Source organism: Xenopus tropicalis, chromosome 6, assembly GCF_000004195.4.
Source record: "Xenopus tropicalis strain Nigerian chromosome 6, UCB_Xtro_10.0, whole genome shotgun sequence".
Taxonomy (NCBI): domain Eukaryota; kingdom Metazoa; phylum Chordata; class Amphibia; order Anura; family Pipidae; genus Xenopus; species Xenopus tropicalis.
Window position 1 is genome coordinate 71,660,997 of NC_030682.2, and position 14,089 is coordinate 71,675,085.

The following is a 14,089-nucleotide window of genomic DNA, read 5'->3' on the forward strand; positions in this document are numbered from 1 at the left end:
ATATGAAGGGTGAAATCCCTACAGTGAGCACCAACCATTTGGATGTGGTTTGAAGTGGCTGCAGTTTAAAAAACAGAGGGGTGGTCAAAACTGGCTTCCATTATCAGCCCTCCACCATGTAGGCCAGAAAAATTCTGGTCCTCGGTACCAGAGAAGTTGGACATAATATATAATTTATTTGATGTGTGTCTTTTTCTACCTTAGAAATGGACTGCAAGAGAGTCAGTCTGTTGGATCTGGAGGTTCTTATTGATGAACAAGGAAAAATTCAGACCAAACCTTTCAGGAAAGTGCCTGAAACAAATTCGTTATGTGATGATGGCTCACCTCCCCAGTCCATAGATAAAGGTAATTCTAAACATTCATTAAGAGATTGCCTGAACACTATAACGCTATAAAATAGATGTAATGTACGTTGGTATTAATGGCATTAAAGGAGTGTAAAACTGTAAAAGTTAAGAAACTGCTGATTGAAAACTCATGGACAAAGAACCTTTGACATTAATTGACATTAATATTTAATGGGCAACACCAGGTCTAGAAAAAAATGAACATTTATAACCCCTTTCATGTTATTGTACTGAATATTCTTTTTACTTTTGTTCTAATCCAGAAATCAATTGTAGAAAACAGATTTTACATTTCCCAGGGGACCCTTTCAATACAGCTTAAATTCTGGAAAGAAAAAATGCAACTGCCTGTATGGGACCTTGACAAAACAGCATTATTTTAGGAAACCATGAAAAACGGGACCCTAAAATCAGAGTTTTACTGTATGTATTGAGCTAAGCTAAATAAAAGCTATGGTGTGTTTAGTTGTGGCAAAGTAGATAATTCCATTACTGGTGCACGGATAATCCTCCTGCATAATTATTTACTTTCTTTTTTTTCGTCTTATTTCCTAAGCCAAAACATTTGCAGCAAAACTAACTTGGCTAATAAATGAATTAAGATAGTAAGTGTAAAGCAGGGCTGTGGAGTCGGTAGATAAATTCTCAGACTCCGACTCCTCAGTTTCTGATACTTCCGACTACGACTCCACGACTACGACTCCTTTGTTTTTAATATGCTAATGTATTTTATACATCCAGGAAGGGGCAGGGGGAAGGGGCACTTAAAACACAACTGAACTGATAATAAACTGATAGACAATTTTATCTATACTCCTACTTCTAATGATTTCCCTAGAATCCCATAGTCATGTTTAAAGTTTAAGCTAACATTATAGCTGAATTACAGCAGTTTTTCAAATGTTGTAAAGCTTCAGTCTTAAACTATTGACTATCCATTCCCTTCACGTATACAATTATTTCTAGTCCTGCAAATTTTTTTTACTCAATTAGTTATCAGTGAGAGTTAGGCTAGGTTCACAGTGGGCATTGTGTTCCCTGTAACAGAGGAACACGACGCGGTGGAGCTGCCGCACCTTAACTGTGCGTTACGTCCCATTTAGTGAAGCATACAGTCAATGAAAAGCATGCTTCATGGTCACTCAACTGCACTGCGTGCATTGGGCTTTATTCTTATAGCAGAGAAGTAATTAATTATGACTGTTTGTGAATTGGGACATTTAAACTTGCTTTATTTTTTTTTTTTTAATTCCCATTTAAATTTAGTAGGAGTCGGAGTCGAAGTCGGTTAATTTTTTGCCGACTCCGACTCCAGGTACCCAAAATTGCCTCCGACTCCTCAACTCCGACTCTGACTCCACAGCCCTGGTGTAAAGGCAAAACAATTTTTTTTGCCTTAAATGTTAAGTGTTTTTAACCACTAACTTTAAGGTTTATACATACACAGGATTACAAGAGACGGGCTAACTGAAATTAATCTTATTAGACATAACCATTGCTGCATGTATATGAATTTATGAAGCAGTAAAGGCAGCCTATCCTGTTGTCTCAGTTGGTGTGTCAGAACAGAAGAAATCTGATTTACTTTTGACTTTTTTCAGCACATTATAAGCTTTGGGCTGCGCAGAGGTGAGATTTTCCCTAGCTCACTCTTGATTTCTGTCTAGGTCCACTGTTTTTAATACTGGCATGTGGATGGTCAAATCAGACAATGACCCAAGGTTGACTAGTTGAATAATTACAAATTGACCAGTTTTTTGCTGTGTTTTATCCCTTGCCTAAATTAAAGGAAATGTAAACTGCTTAATACCTAGACATTACATTATAAACATGGCTAATGTTAGCATAAAAAGACCAGTGCTCAGAAGCTTATATATATATATATATATATATATATATATATATATATATATATATATATATATATATATATATATATATATATATATATATATATATATACATACATACATACATACATACATACATACATACAGTGGTGTGAAAAACTATTTGCCCCCTTCCTGATTTCTTATTCTTTTGCATGTTTGTCACACAAAATGTTTCTGATCATCAAACACATTTAACTATTAGTCAAAGATAACACAAGTAAACACAAAATGCAGTTTTTAAATGAGGGTTTTTATTATTTAGGGAGAAAAAAAATCCAAACCTACATGGCCCTGTGTGAAAAAGTATTTGCCCCCTGAACCTAATAACTGGTTGGGCCACCCTTAGCAGCAATAACTGCAATCAAGCGTTTGCGATAACTTGCAACAAGTCTTTTACAGCGCTCTGGAGGAATTTTGGCCCACTCATCTTTGCAGAATTGTTGTAATTCAGCTTTATTTGAGGGTTTTCTAGCATGAACCGCCTTTTTAAGGTCATGCCACAACATCTCAATAGGATTCAGGTCAGGACTTTGACTAGGCCACTTCAAAGTCTTCATTTTGTTTTTCTTCAGCCATTCAGAGGTGGATTTGCTGGTGTGTTTTGGGTCATTGTCCTGCTGCAGCACCCAAGATCGCTTCAGCTTGAGTTGACGAACAGATGGCCGGACATTCTCCTTCAGGATTTTTTGGTAGACAGTAGAATTCATGGTTCCATCTATCACAGCAAGCCTTCCAGGTCCTGAAGCAGCAAAACAACCCCAGACCATCACACTACCACCACCATATTTTACTGTTGGTATGATGTTCTTTTTCTGAAATGCTGTGTTACTTTTACGCCAGATGTAACGGGACACGCACCTTCCAAAAAGTTCAACTTTTGTCTCGTCGTTCCACAAGGTATTTTCCCAAAAGTCTTGGCAATCATTGAGATGTTTTTTAGCAAAATTGAGACGAGCCTTAATGTTCTTTTTGCTTAAAAGTAGTTTGCGCCTTGGAAATCTGCCATGCAGGCCGTTTTTGCCCAGTCTCTTTCTTATGGTGGAGTCATGAACACTGACCTTAATTGAGGCAAGTGAGGCCTGCAGTTCTTTAGATGTTGTCCTGGGGTCTTTTGTGGCCTCTCGGATGAGTTGTCTCTGCGCTCTTGGGGTAATTTTGGTCGGCCGGCCACTCCTGGGAAGGTTCACCACTGTTCCATGTTTTTGCCATTTGTGGATAATGGCTCTCACTGTGGTTCGCTGGAGTCCCAAAGCTTTAGAAATGGCTTTATAACCTTTACCAGACTGATAGATCTCAATTACTTTTGTTCTCATTTGTTCCTGAATTTCTTTGGATCTTGGCATGATGTCTAGCTTTTGAGGTGCTTTTGGTCTACTTCTCTGTGTCAGGTAGCTCCTATTTAAGTGATTTCTTGATTGAAACAGGTGTGGCAGTAATCAGGCCTGGGGGGTGACTACAGAAATTGAACTCAGGTGTGATAAACCACAGTTAAGTTATTTTTTTAACAAGGGGGGCAATCACTTTTTCACACAGGGCCATGTAGATTTGGAGTTTTTCTCCCTTAATAACATAAACCTTCATTTAAAAACTGCATTTTGTGTTCAATTATGTTATCTTTGACTAACGGTTTTTGATGAGCAGAAACATTGAAGTGTGACAAACATGCAAAAGAATAAGAAATCAGGAAGGGGGCAAATAGTTTTTCACACCACTGTACATAGACACATATACATATACATATATATATATATATATACATATATATATATACACACATATATACACACATATATACACACATATATATATATATATATACACACATATATACACACACATATATATATATATATATACAAAAAATACAAAAAATAAACGGTACCGCACTCACAGGACTTAAGTAGATCAAAATTTATTATTACTTACAGGGTTGTATCTAACGTTTCGGCTACCACTGTAGCCTTTCTCAAAGACATAGAACAATTGTGGAGGTGCACCTCATAAACACAAAAATGGCGGGAAATAGTGACGTCATCAAGTGAAAACAAAGTGAAAAAAAACCATTGTAAACATTACAACACCATTTGGGGTAAAAACGTCATAAAGAAAAATAAACACATATACAAAGACAAGGGGGAAGTACTCAAGCGTATAGGTTTGGGTAACAATAGGAAAAAATAGACATACTTTGGGGCAGAGGACCGATGTATACTATAGCTCAACTATAACTCACTGCGTATGGGGATAGTGTAGTTTATAGCGGTAGTCAAAAGTGGCAGGTCGTGTTCAGGGAAGAATTACTGCATATGTTCCGGAGAAAGGACTGGAACACCACTTGATTTAGGGCACCGTGGATCAAGAACGAAAGTAAAGGACCGGTACTGGGAGCGCATCGTGTATTCGGTGGGCGTGTCTTAGCTCGAGCAGCCGCTTCGTTCGTTAGGATAGTTAGAAATAATATTTGTGCGGTTCAACTGAAACACATACTGTGCGGGTGAGTGGGAAAGGCAGATTCGCTTACCGGAGATGCTGGATTCGGTACGCAGAGTCCGGACCAGCACTCCAAGGGCTGCGATGGGGGGGCAGATCCAAATTATCCAGCTGTCACACTGTCATCCAATAGGCGCCCCAGGGGGCGGGACCAGATTGTGAAGCTGTCACTCTTTCACCCAATCAGCGCCTGGCTCTCAACATAGTGCCAGACAGTGGGGATCAGGTTATGAAGCTGTCACTCATTCACCAAATCAGCGCCAGGCTATCCACATAGTACCAGACAGTGGGGATGTAAATATATCCAAATATTGGATGACAGTGTGACAGCTGGATAATTCGGATCTGCCCCCCCATCGCAGCCCTTGGAGTGCTGGTCCGGACTCTGCGTACCGAATCCAGCATCTCCGGTAAGCGATTCTGCCTTCCCCACTCACCCGCACAGTATGTGTTTCAGTTGAACCGCACAAATATTATTTCTAACTATCCTAACGAACGAAGCGGCTGCTCGAGCTAAGACACGCCCACCGAATACACGATGCGCTCCCAGTACCGGTCCTTTACTTTCGTTCTTGATCCACGGTGCCCTAAATCAAGTGGTGTTCCAGTCCTTTCTCCGGAACATATGCAGTAATTCTTCCCTGAACACGACCTGCCACTTTTGACTACCGCTATAAACTACACTATCCCCATACGCAGTGAGTTATAGTTGAGCTATAGTATACATCGGTCCTCTGCCCCAAAGTATGTCTATTTTTTCCTATTGTTACCCAAACCTATACGCTTGAGTACTTCCCCCTTGTCTTTGTATATGTGTTTATTTTTCTTTATGACGTTTTTACCCCAAATGGTGTTGTAATGTTTACAATGGTTTTTTTTTTCACTTTGTTTTCACTTGATGACGTCACTATTTCCCGCCATTTTTGTGTTTATGAGGTGCACCTCCACAATTGTTCTATGTCTTTGAGAAAGGCTACAGTGGTAGCCGAAACGTTAGATACAACCCTGTAAGTAATAATAAATTTTGATCTACTTAAGTCCTGTGAGTGCGGTACCGTTTATTTTTTGTATACATTACTGCTATTTTTGGTCTGCACCCAGGCAAAGTTGTTTGCTTTTTCGTGAGTGCCTGTTGCAACATTGAAGATATATATATATATATATATATATATATGTACACACATATATATATATACATATACATATATATATATATATATATATATGTACACACACATATATATATATATATATATATATATATATATATATACATATATAGTGTAGTAATTAGTGTAACATTTTATCAATGTATATACAAATATTTTTTGTATATACAACACTCATTCCTCATGTGCAGATTGCTAAAGTTGCACAAGCCCAAAAATGTAACTTTGATACAACTCTGTATATACAATATTTTCCAGGGCTGTGGGGTCGGTAGATAAATTTTCCGACTCCTCAGTTTCTGATACTTCCGACTCCTCTGTTTTTAATATGCTAATGTATTTTATACATTCATTGAAGTTATCAGTGAGAGTTAGGCTGGGTTTACAGTGGGCATTGTGTTCCCTGTAACAGAGGAACACGACGCAGTGGAGCTGCCGCACCTTAACTGTGCGTTACGTCCCATTTAGTGAAGCATACAGTCAATGAAAAGCATGCTTCATGGTCACTCAACGTGTTTGTTTATGCACTGCGTGCATTGGGCTTTATTCTTATAGCAGAGAAGTAATTAATTATGACTGTTTGTGAATTGGGACATTTGAACTTGCTTTATTTTTTTTCACAGCCCTGATATTTTCATTTAAGATATATTAACTTTAACTTCATGGATGTATTACATTTTTAGATTATGAATGATAAACTGTTGAGCACTGGTCTTTTCTGGGAATAGTTGGGACTATTTCTTATATACCACTGGAGTTTTTAACAACTAATTTTATAGCTGTATGCTTTAATATTATCATCCATTTTTTAGTGGTTTCTGGGGCATTTGCTAAGAATTGGCAGCACTAGGGTTAACTGAATACAGGAAGTGCATAGACAGGGTCACTGACCCCAAAGCATGGTATTAGCAGTCTAAAACTGCCAATAGCTCAGAAACCACTAAACCACTAGTTAAATTAATGTAAATTGCAACATTTTCCAAAGGACCACCCTGAATACGTTTGCATCAATTAATTTTTGGTCCTATTTTAAGACGCTATTGACTACAAAATGTATATTTTAATTTTTTATTTTTTTTAAACTTGGTTTAATATAGCTTGTAGTTAACACTTTGTAATAAATGGTGATGTGTTCACAGACTTTATGCTGGGCTATAAATGTATCAGTGTTTTTAACCACTAACTTTAAGGTGATTATACATACACAGAATTACAGGAGATGGGCTAACTGAAATTAATCTTATTAGACATGACCATTGTTGCATGTATGTGAATTTATGAAGCAGTAAAGGCAGCCTATTCTGTTGTCAGAACAGAAGAAATATGATTTACTTTTGCCTTTTTTTAAGCACATTATATTGAATACAAAATATATATTTTAATGTTTTTTCTAAACTTGGTTTAATATAGCTTGTAGTTAACACTCTGTAATAAATGATGATGTGCTCACAGACTTTATGCTGGGCTACAGATATGCCTAGTCCATCATGAAGGCTGAAGTAAGGCCGGAGACAAACAAAAGGAGGCAATATTTTGGAAAGTAATGGTTACTTTGAACCAAACTGTTGCCATACACTTATTTGTTTTATATTAAAGTCTCTAGTAATTATACATACATTGCAATTGCTATATTATATATGTAAATGAACAATTTAAAAAATGTAATTATGTCTTAATGTAAAATTCATCAGCTTTTCCAAATGGAGATCTGGAACTTCTCATCGATGAACAAGGTAAAATCCAAGCAGAACCAATTCGTAAAGTGCCTGTCACGGATTCACAGTGTGCACAGGGCTCGCCTTCAAGCTCCATTAAGACAGGTAAAAGGAGAGGCTATGTCACAGAGAAGAGTGACAAAACTGAAAATAAGTTGGCAATATTTACCTTTCTATCCGGTGGGGCCATTTTGTCTGCATGCCTCAAAATATCTAAAATCTGAGATGGTTCTGTTGTAATTTTCTTATTTTTTTTAATAAAAACTATGCAGACCAGTTTTAAAATCACCTAACACACATAGCCATAGAGTTTTGAATCCCTGTATTGTTTTAGTTTTGAGGTCCCAGGCAGCGAGTTTCAGTGCAGTGATTTCTATGAGATTCCAAGTGCTCTGCGTGGAGCACAATATAGAATCTGACATCTGGTGCCAGATGACTTACATGGCGTGAAAAGGCTGCTGGTTAAACACATGAATAGGTCTTTTTTCACCTATGTAGTGACACCAGCAGGAAAGCGGAAAGCCTGCAATGGATTACATTGCATGTAACCACAAAATAATTATAGCAATGATTAAACTTTAATAAGTGCAGGGGTGCAGGTGGAAGCAGAAAGAATGAAGAACTGCCTTTTATTTCTTTGCACTGGCGTTAGCATTGACCAGCAAAACTAGTTGTTGTTTTATATCTTTTGTTGTTGGCATTATTTACATAGTTACATTGGGTTGACAAAAGTCCATCAAGTTCAATTCTTCCAAATTAACCCAGCACACACACAAACGTATACTGACCTATCTATACACTCACATAGATAAACTGTATATACCAACATTGATACTAATTGTAGATTTTAGTATCACAATAGCCTTGGATATTTTTTGTTCAAAAAATCATCCAAAAACAGAATCTGCCCTCATAACATTACTTGGAAGGGCATTTCACAACCTCACTGCGCTCACTGTGAAAAGCCACCTAAGCTGCTTCAAATGAAAGATCCATTCCTCAAATCCAGGGGTCCCCAACCTTTCTTACTTGTGAGCCACAGTCAAAAGTGTAAAAAGACTTGGAGAGCAACACAAGCATCAAAAAAGTTAATGGAGGTGCAAAATAAGGGCTAAGATTGGCTATTAGGTAGCCTCTATGCCATAGGCAGAGGGTGACTCTTTTTTGTTTGGGGAGGCTAAATATGGACCATACACAGACTGACCTACAGCTAATGTGAGACTTAGTGGATTCGCTGCTAGTGTAAAAAAAAATTAACCTCCCAACTACCTCTTGCTGTTCCCAATGACTCCCAGGGATACTGTGCAAAAGTGCGGGCGGGGCTGCTTTTTTTAACCATAAAATGCTTAGGATGTAAAAGCATTCATACGTGCACTTCTGTTAGGGGTTCTCTATACATTTGTGTTTTTTGATCAGTTAGCTTCAAGGGGTAGTTCACCTTTAAATTAACTTTTAATATGATGTAGACATTGATATTCTGAGACAATTTGCAATTGATCCTCTTTAATTTTTAATGGTTTTTCGGTTATTTAGCTTATTGTTCAGCAGCTCTCCATTTGGAATTTCAGCAGCTATCTTGTTGCTAGGGTCTTATTTACCAGGTAGTGGTTTAAAAAAGAGATGGGAATATGAATAGTTAAGGGGCCTGCATGGAAAAATAAAACTGTAGCCTCACAGAGCAATACTTTTTGGTCACTGACCCTCATTTGAAAGCTGGAAAGAGGCAGAAGCGAAAGGCAAATTATTCAAAAACTATAAAAAATTAACTAGGAAGACCAATTTCAAAGTTGCTAGGAATAGGCCATTCTATAACATACTACAAGTTAACTTCTAAGTGAATCACCCCTTTAGATGTGTTTAAGTTAGCTTTATAGAGAGAGAGGCAGCAGGTACTGACATCCCAGGCACGTTATATACAGTGAGACGCAGTCTTTATATACAAAACCAGCACATTATATGCCATGAGGAGCAGTGGGTACTGATGGCAGATATTCAGGCCCTGGCACTATAACACTGGCACGGACACACAACATTGGCTCCACTGTAACTAACTAGAAATGAAAAAACAATGACAAAAGTAAAAGAAAAATAAAAAGTGCAAAAAACCATAACAAATATATAAAAGCACAATAAGCTTTGTCAGGGGGAAAAGTTAACTTACCCTCCATCTGTTAGGGTAGGGGATAGGGATATTATAGATGTCAGGTGACAAAAAACAATTTAATTTCAGCTAGTGGGTCAGTCTTTAGAACATATACAATATAGTACTTGTGTATAGTACCTGTGGGATGAAAACTGCAGCAAAAGTTCAAAGTTGGTTCTTGGGTAAAGTTTACAGCCTGCAGATTCTTCTTTTTTTAGTCTTCAATTCTGCACTGCCTCCAGTTTGCAAAATCTCCTGATCCCTGTCTGCATCTGTGCCTTGATTGGTCAATTTTACTGCCTGTCAAGAAAGCTGTGCTCTGATTGGAGAATCCACAAGAAGAAAGATCCAATCAGAGCACAGCTGATTTCTGCAGAACCCGGAGAAGATTTGCAGGAAAGTGCAGAAACGGAGCCAGGGTTTTTTTTGTCTTTTTTTTTTTTTAAGGTGCCAAAGCAGGTTTGGGGAGGCTTAGCCTCCCCTAGCCTTATTGAAAATCCGCCTTTGCTCTATGCACACTGTCTGCTTACAGGAGGCTTTGTTTGGTAGTATATCTTGTTTTTATTCAACCAAAGCAATTCAAAAATAACCACCTGGTGTGGGGGCACTGAGAGCAACATCCAAGGGGTTGGTGAGCAACATGTTGCTCACGAGCCACTGGTTGGGTATCACTGCTCTAATCTAAAGGGGTGGCCTCTGTTGCGCTAATCCTTTTTATGGGGAAAAAGAACATCCCCTATATGTCTGTAACCTAATGTATTTGTAAAGACTAACCATGTCCCCTTGCAAGTGCCTTTTCTAGAGAAAGCAACCCCAACCTTGAAAGTCTGACCTCATAGTTTAAATCTTCCAACTCCTTTACCAGTTTAGTTCCCTGTCTCCGCACTCTCCAGCTTATTATATCCTTTTTAAGGACTGGAGCCCAAAACTGCATTGCATACTCAAGGTGAGGGTCTCCTCACCTTTTATGTTTTCATCCCGTGAGTCAATGCCCTTTTTTATGCAAGAGAGCACTTTATTTGCTTTAGTAGTTACTGAATGACATAAATGACAATATAACTATAAGTTTTTAGTAAGGCTAATTTTCTATTGTGAACAAGCATTCTTGTAGAGGGCGTCTTAGGTTAGGGAGTCTACAATAAAGCATTAGTTTGTGCTGGGATATGGGGGGGCGGGGTGCATGATTTTTTTTGTTTTTATTATTTAAATTTTAAACAATGGTAAAATAGAAAATTAGTAGATAATTTGTGTTTTGCTGTTTGTAAAAAAATTGTTTTCTTTTGCTTCAAGAATCCTTTGTTGTTCCTGAAAGAGATGTATATGAAGATCAAAATTCTATAGTCAACATGCACAGTTCTGAAAGCTCTCTTCATTCTACACCTTTATTCCCATCCTCCAAAATATCTGCTAACAGGACCTATGGCCGCAAGCCATCACAAAATGGCATTTTTACAAAGATGCATGAAGAGCAACACCACCAGCAGATGTCTATCCTTCAGCTGCAGTTGATCCAAATGAATGAAGTGCATGTGGCAAAGGTACAGCAGATTGAGAGAGAGTGTGAGATGGCTGAGGAGGAACATCGGATAAAGATGGAGATCCTGAATAAAAAGAAAATGTATTGGGAAAGGAAATTGCAGACAATCACCAAGGAGTGGCCAGTAGCATCATTTAACAGGCCTTTTCCTAACTCACCCTGACTGATGTTGGCAAGAAAGTTTAATTCTTAGAACTTCATTGTGAGCAGGTTTTATAAACATCTGCTAATGTGTTGAACAGTCAGTAGGCCCAAACACTGGCAATGGTTACTTTGTAGGAACATATAGAAACTGAAAAGAAAACTGGGGTAAAAATGTTTTTGGGACATTGGAGGAGCTGGTATCGGTAACAATGTTATTTGGCTCTTTAGTAGTATTAAAGAAAGAAAATGAATGTGCATCCAGCCTTCTTCTGCAAGAGTCCTGCTTATGTTAAAATAAGCTGTACACTCACAAACTGTAAATTTTTCTGAGTTTTGTTTTTTTAACACTTATTTTACTGACATCAAGTTCACTTTTATTATTATTTTTTATGTATATCAGTCCAAATGTTGGGTTTTATGTATTTGTTTTGTACATCGGTTGGGTAATATGTGGATAAACGTTATCCCTTTATTAATCTTAAAAAGAAATTGTGTGATTTGTAATTAAAAAAGCACTGAAACTCACCAAGTCAAGTGACCACTAAGTCACCAGTCAGGAGATTGTTTAAATGTTGTTGTAGAATGACACCACTTTTGTACAGCTCAGTTATTTTACCCTTCCACAACAATGTTTACATGATCCTCAGGTAAAAGGTAAGTGTATAAGAAACGTCTCTATAAGGTATTTTATGGTATTTATTTTAATATGAGGCCAAAGGCCCTAAACCATTTTGTCTTATTTATAAAGCATTAACTGATTTAGAAATTGGGTTTGCAGTGGAAAGGTGTAACATTCTGATAATAAAGCATAGATTATATTTTCTGGCTTCTCTAGCCACGTAGTAATTTAGTAGGTCACCTCAACTGTTACAGACAATTATGTTTTAGTATTTTCATCTTTTTCCAAAAGCTAACATGTTGGTTTACGAATTAAACAAAGGAAAAATTAACTCCTGAATGGGTTCATATAAATATAGATTTCTCTTGAAAAATCTGCCCCTGATTCTCTTCATTTTTTTTTTATAGGATTGCATTAAATTGTTCCGTACAGTGATTTCAGTTGTAACCTGAATGTTACAAGCTTGGCTGCCTTCACATGGCACTGCTGAAGACTCCTAGGACTCCCACATTATTTTGTAAAGGAAGAGGATCACATGGCTAATCTCCAAAAATGTACATACTCCACAAGCTGTATAAAGGCCTTAAAGGAGAAGGAAAGGCATTTTATTCCCAATAGATTAGTCACATTAGTGCAATCTAGATTGATATATTTATTCTGCAGAAAGCTTTACCATTAGTGATGAGCGAATCTGTCCCGTTTTGGTTCAGCATTAAGTCAGCGGATATTTTTTTGACACAACCGCACTGATTTTGACGAGACCACAACTTTTTTGATGCGTGACAAATTATTCCAGAGCCAAATTTTTTCACCTCTTTCACGAAACAATCCGCCAGTGGTGAACGGAAATTTGCAGCAAATCCATGCCTGCTGAAAAATTTCATTCATCACCATTTTTCCATGTTTACCATACCTGAGTAAACAGCTCTCGAAGCTCCCTCTCTTTTAGCTTGGTCTCCATAGCTTCTATGTTGCAGCTTTAGGGGCTGGTAGCTCAGATCACACATTCTGATGGGTGGGGGAGTGAATTCATATGGGAGGGGGGAGCAGGAAATGGGAGAGAGGAGGATTTTTCTCAGAGAGGAAGTCCAATATCGAAGTACATGTGTACACAAAAGAAGACAAGAAATCTGTGTTTCTTTTGATAGAGGACTAGCTTCTTTGAGTGCCTATGTCTGTATTTACATAGACCTTTCTGATAAAGCTTACTTAGTTTTTACCTTTCCTTCTCCTTTAAGGAGTGCTTTGCAAAGATTGTATATACAGTCATTATGGCAACAAACTGAAACATTGTTTAGTTTCTTTTGATTTTAATTAAGGCAAGAGGTTGAGCAATTTCCTCCAAATGCAATACGGGTGGCTGAAAGTATAAATGCTTTCTAGAGAAGACTTTTTAAGTTATTGGTGTTGATAGATTATTTTCCCTGCAATAAAAATTGCTACAAATTGCTATCTTCCTGTGTTACTTTGCCTTTCATATTGAATCTATGATAATATACCTTTTTGCTGAAAATTAAGGATTTTATAAATCTAAAATTCTGAAACTGTAAAAATCAAGGCTGCACACCAAGTGCCTTTATATTGGTCACACAACTCCAAGGTGATTGTTTTTCTAAAATATGTTTTTTTTGAGGGGGGGGGTTGATTTGTACATTTTTTTTCCTTGTAATACATGCACATTAATACAATCGCACCACTAAATTTAAGGATTTAACAGGTGCAGGAAATCGTGTCAGTATACGTCTCTGATTATACTTTGATTCAAAATTTATTATGCTTTGGGATAATATGCTACATGAAGTCATAAGAGGACTTGTATTCCTTTTTTTAATGCAGCTGTGATGTAAAAGCAAAATGAAAATAAAGCTAATGTGAGGTGCAGTAGGTGTAGTTGGCAAATTTCTTTGCGTCAGTGTAATGAGCAAAGATTGTTGCCTAAAGTCTCATAAAAAGAATTTTATCTAGAGTGTAAAAATTGTAGATTTTCAAATCTATATTTAGTATAGGTTTTTATTGTCCAGAAAAAAAAT

The 14,089-nt window shown here is 37.4% G+C and overlaps 1 protein-coding gene across 3 annotated transcripts in view; it reads left to right on the forward strand.

Annotated features, from left to right (window-relative positions):
* Positions 1-13,509, forward strand: part of msantd3 (Myb/SANT DNA binding domain containing 3) — a 91,082-nt gene extending 77,573 nt beyond the window's left edge. The window contains 4 exon segments of one of the 3 annotated variants that reach the window (NM_001016739.3): positions 205-348; positions 7,593-7,721; positions 11,050-11,745; positions 11,961-13,509. In NM_001016739.3, the coding sequence (NP_001016739.1) occupies positions 205-348; positions 7,593-7,721; positions 11,050-11,459 (683 nt within the window). In that variant the 3' untranslated portion in view covers positions 11,460-11,745; positions 11,961-13,509. 3 annotated transcript variants of the gene reach the window in all.
* Positions 13,510-14,089: the final 580 nt, after the last annotated feature.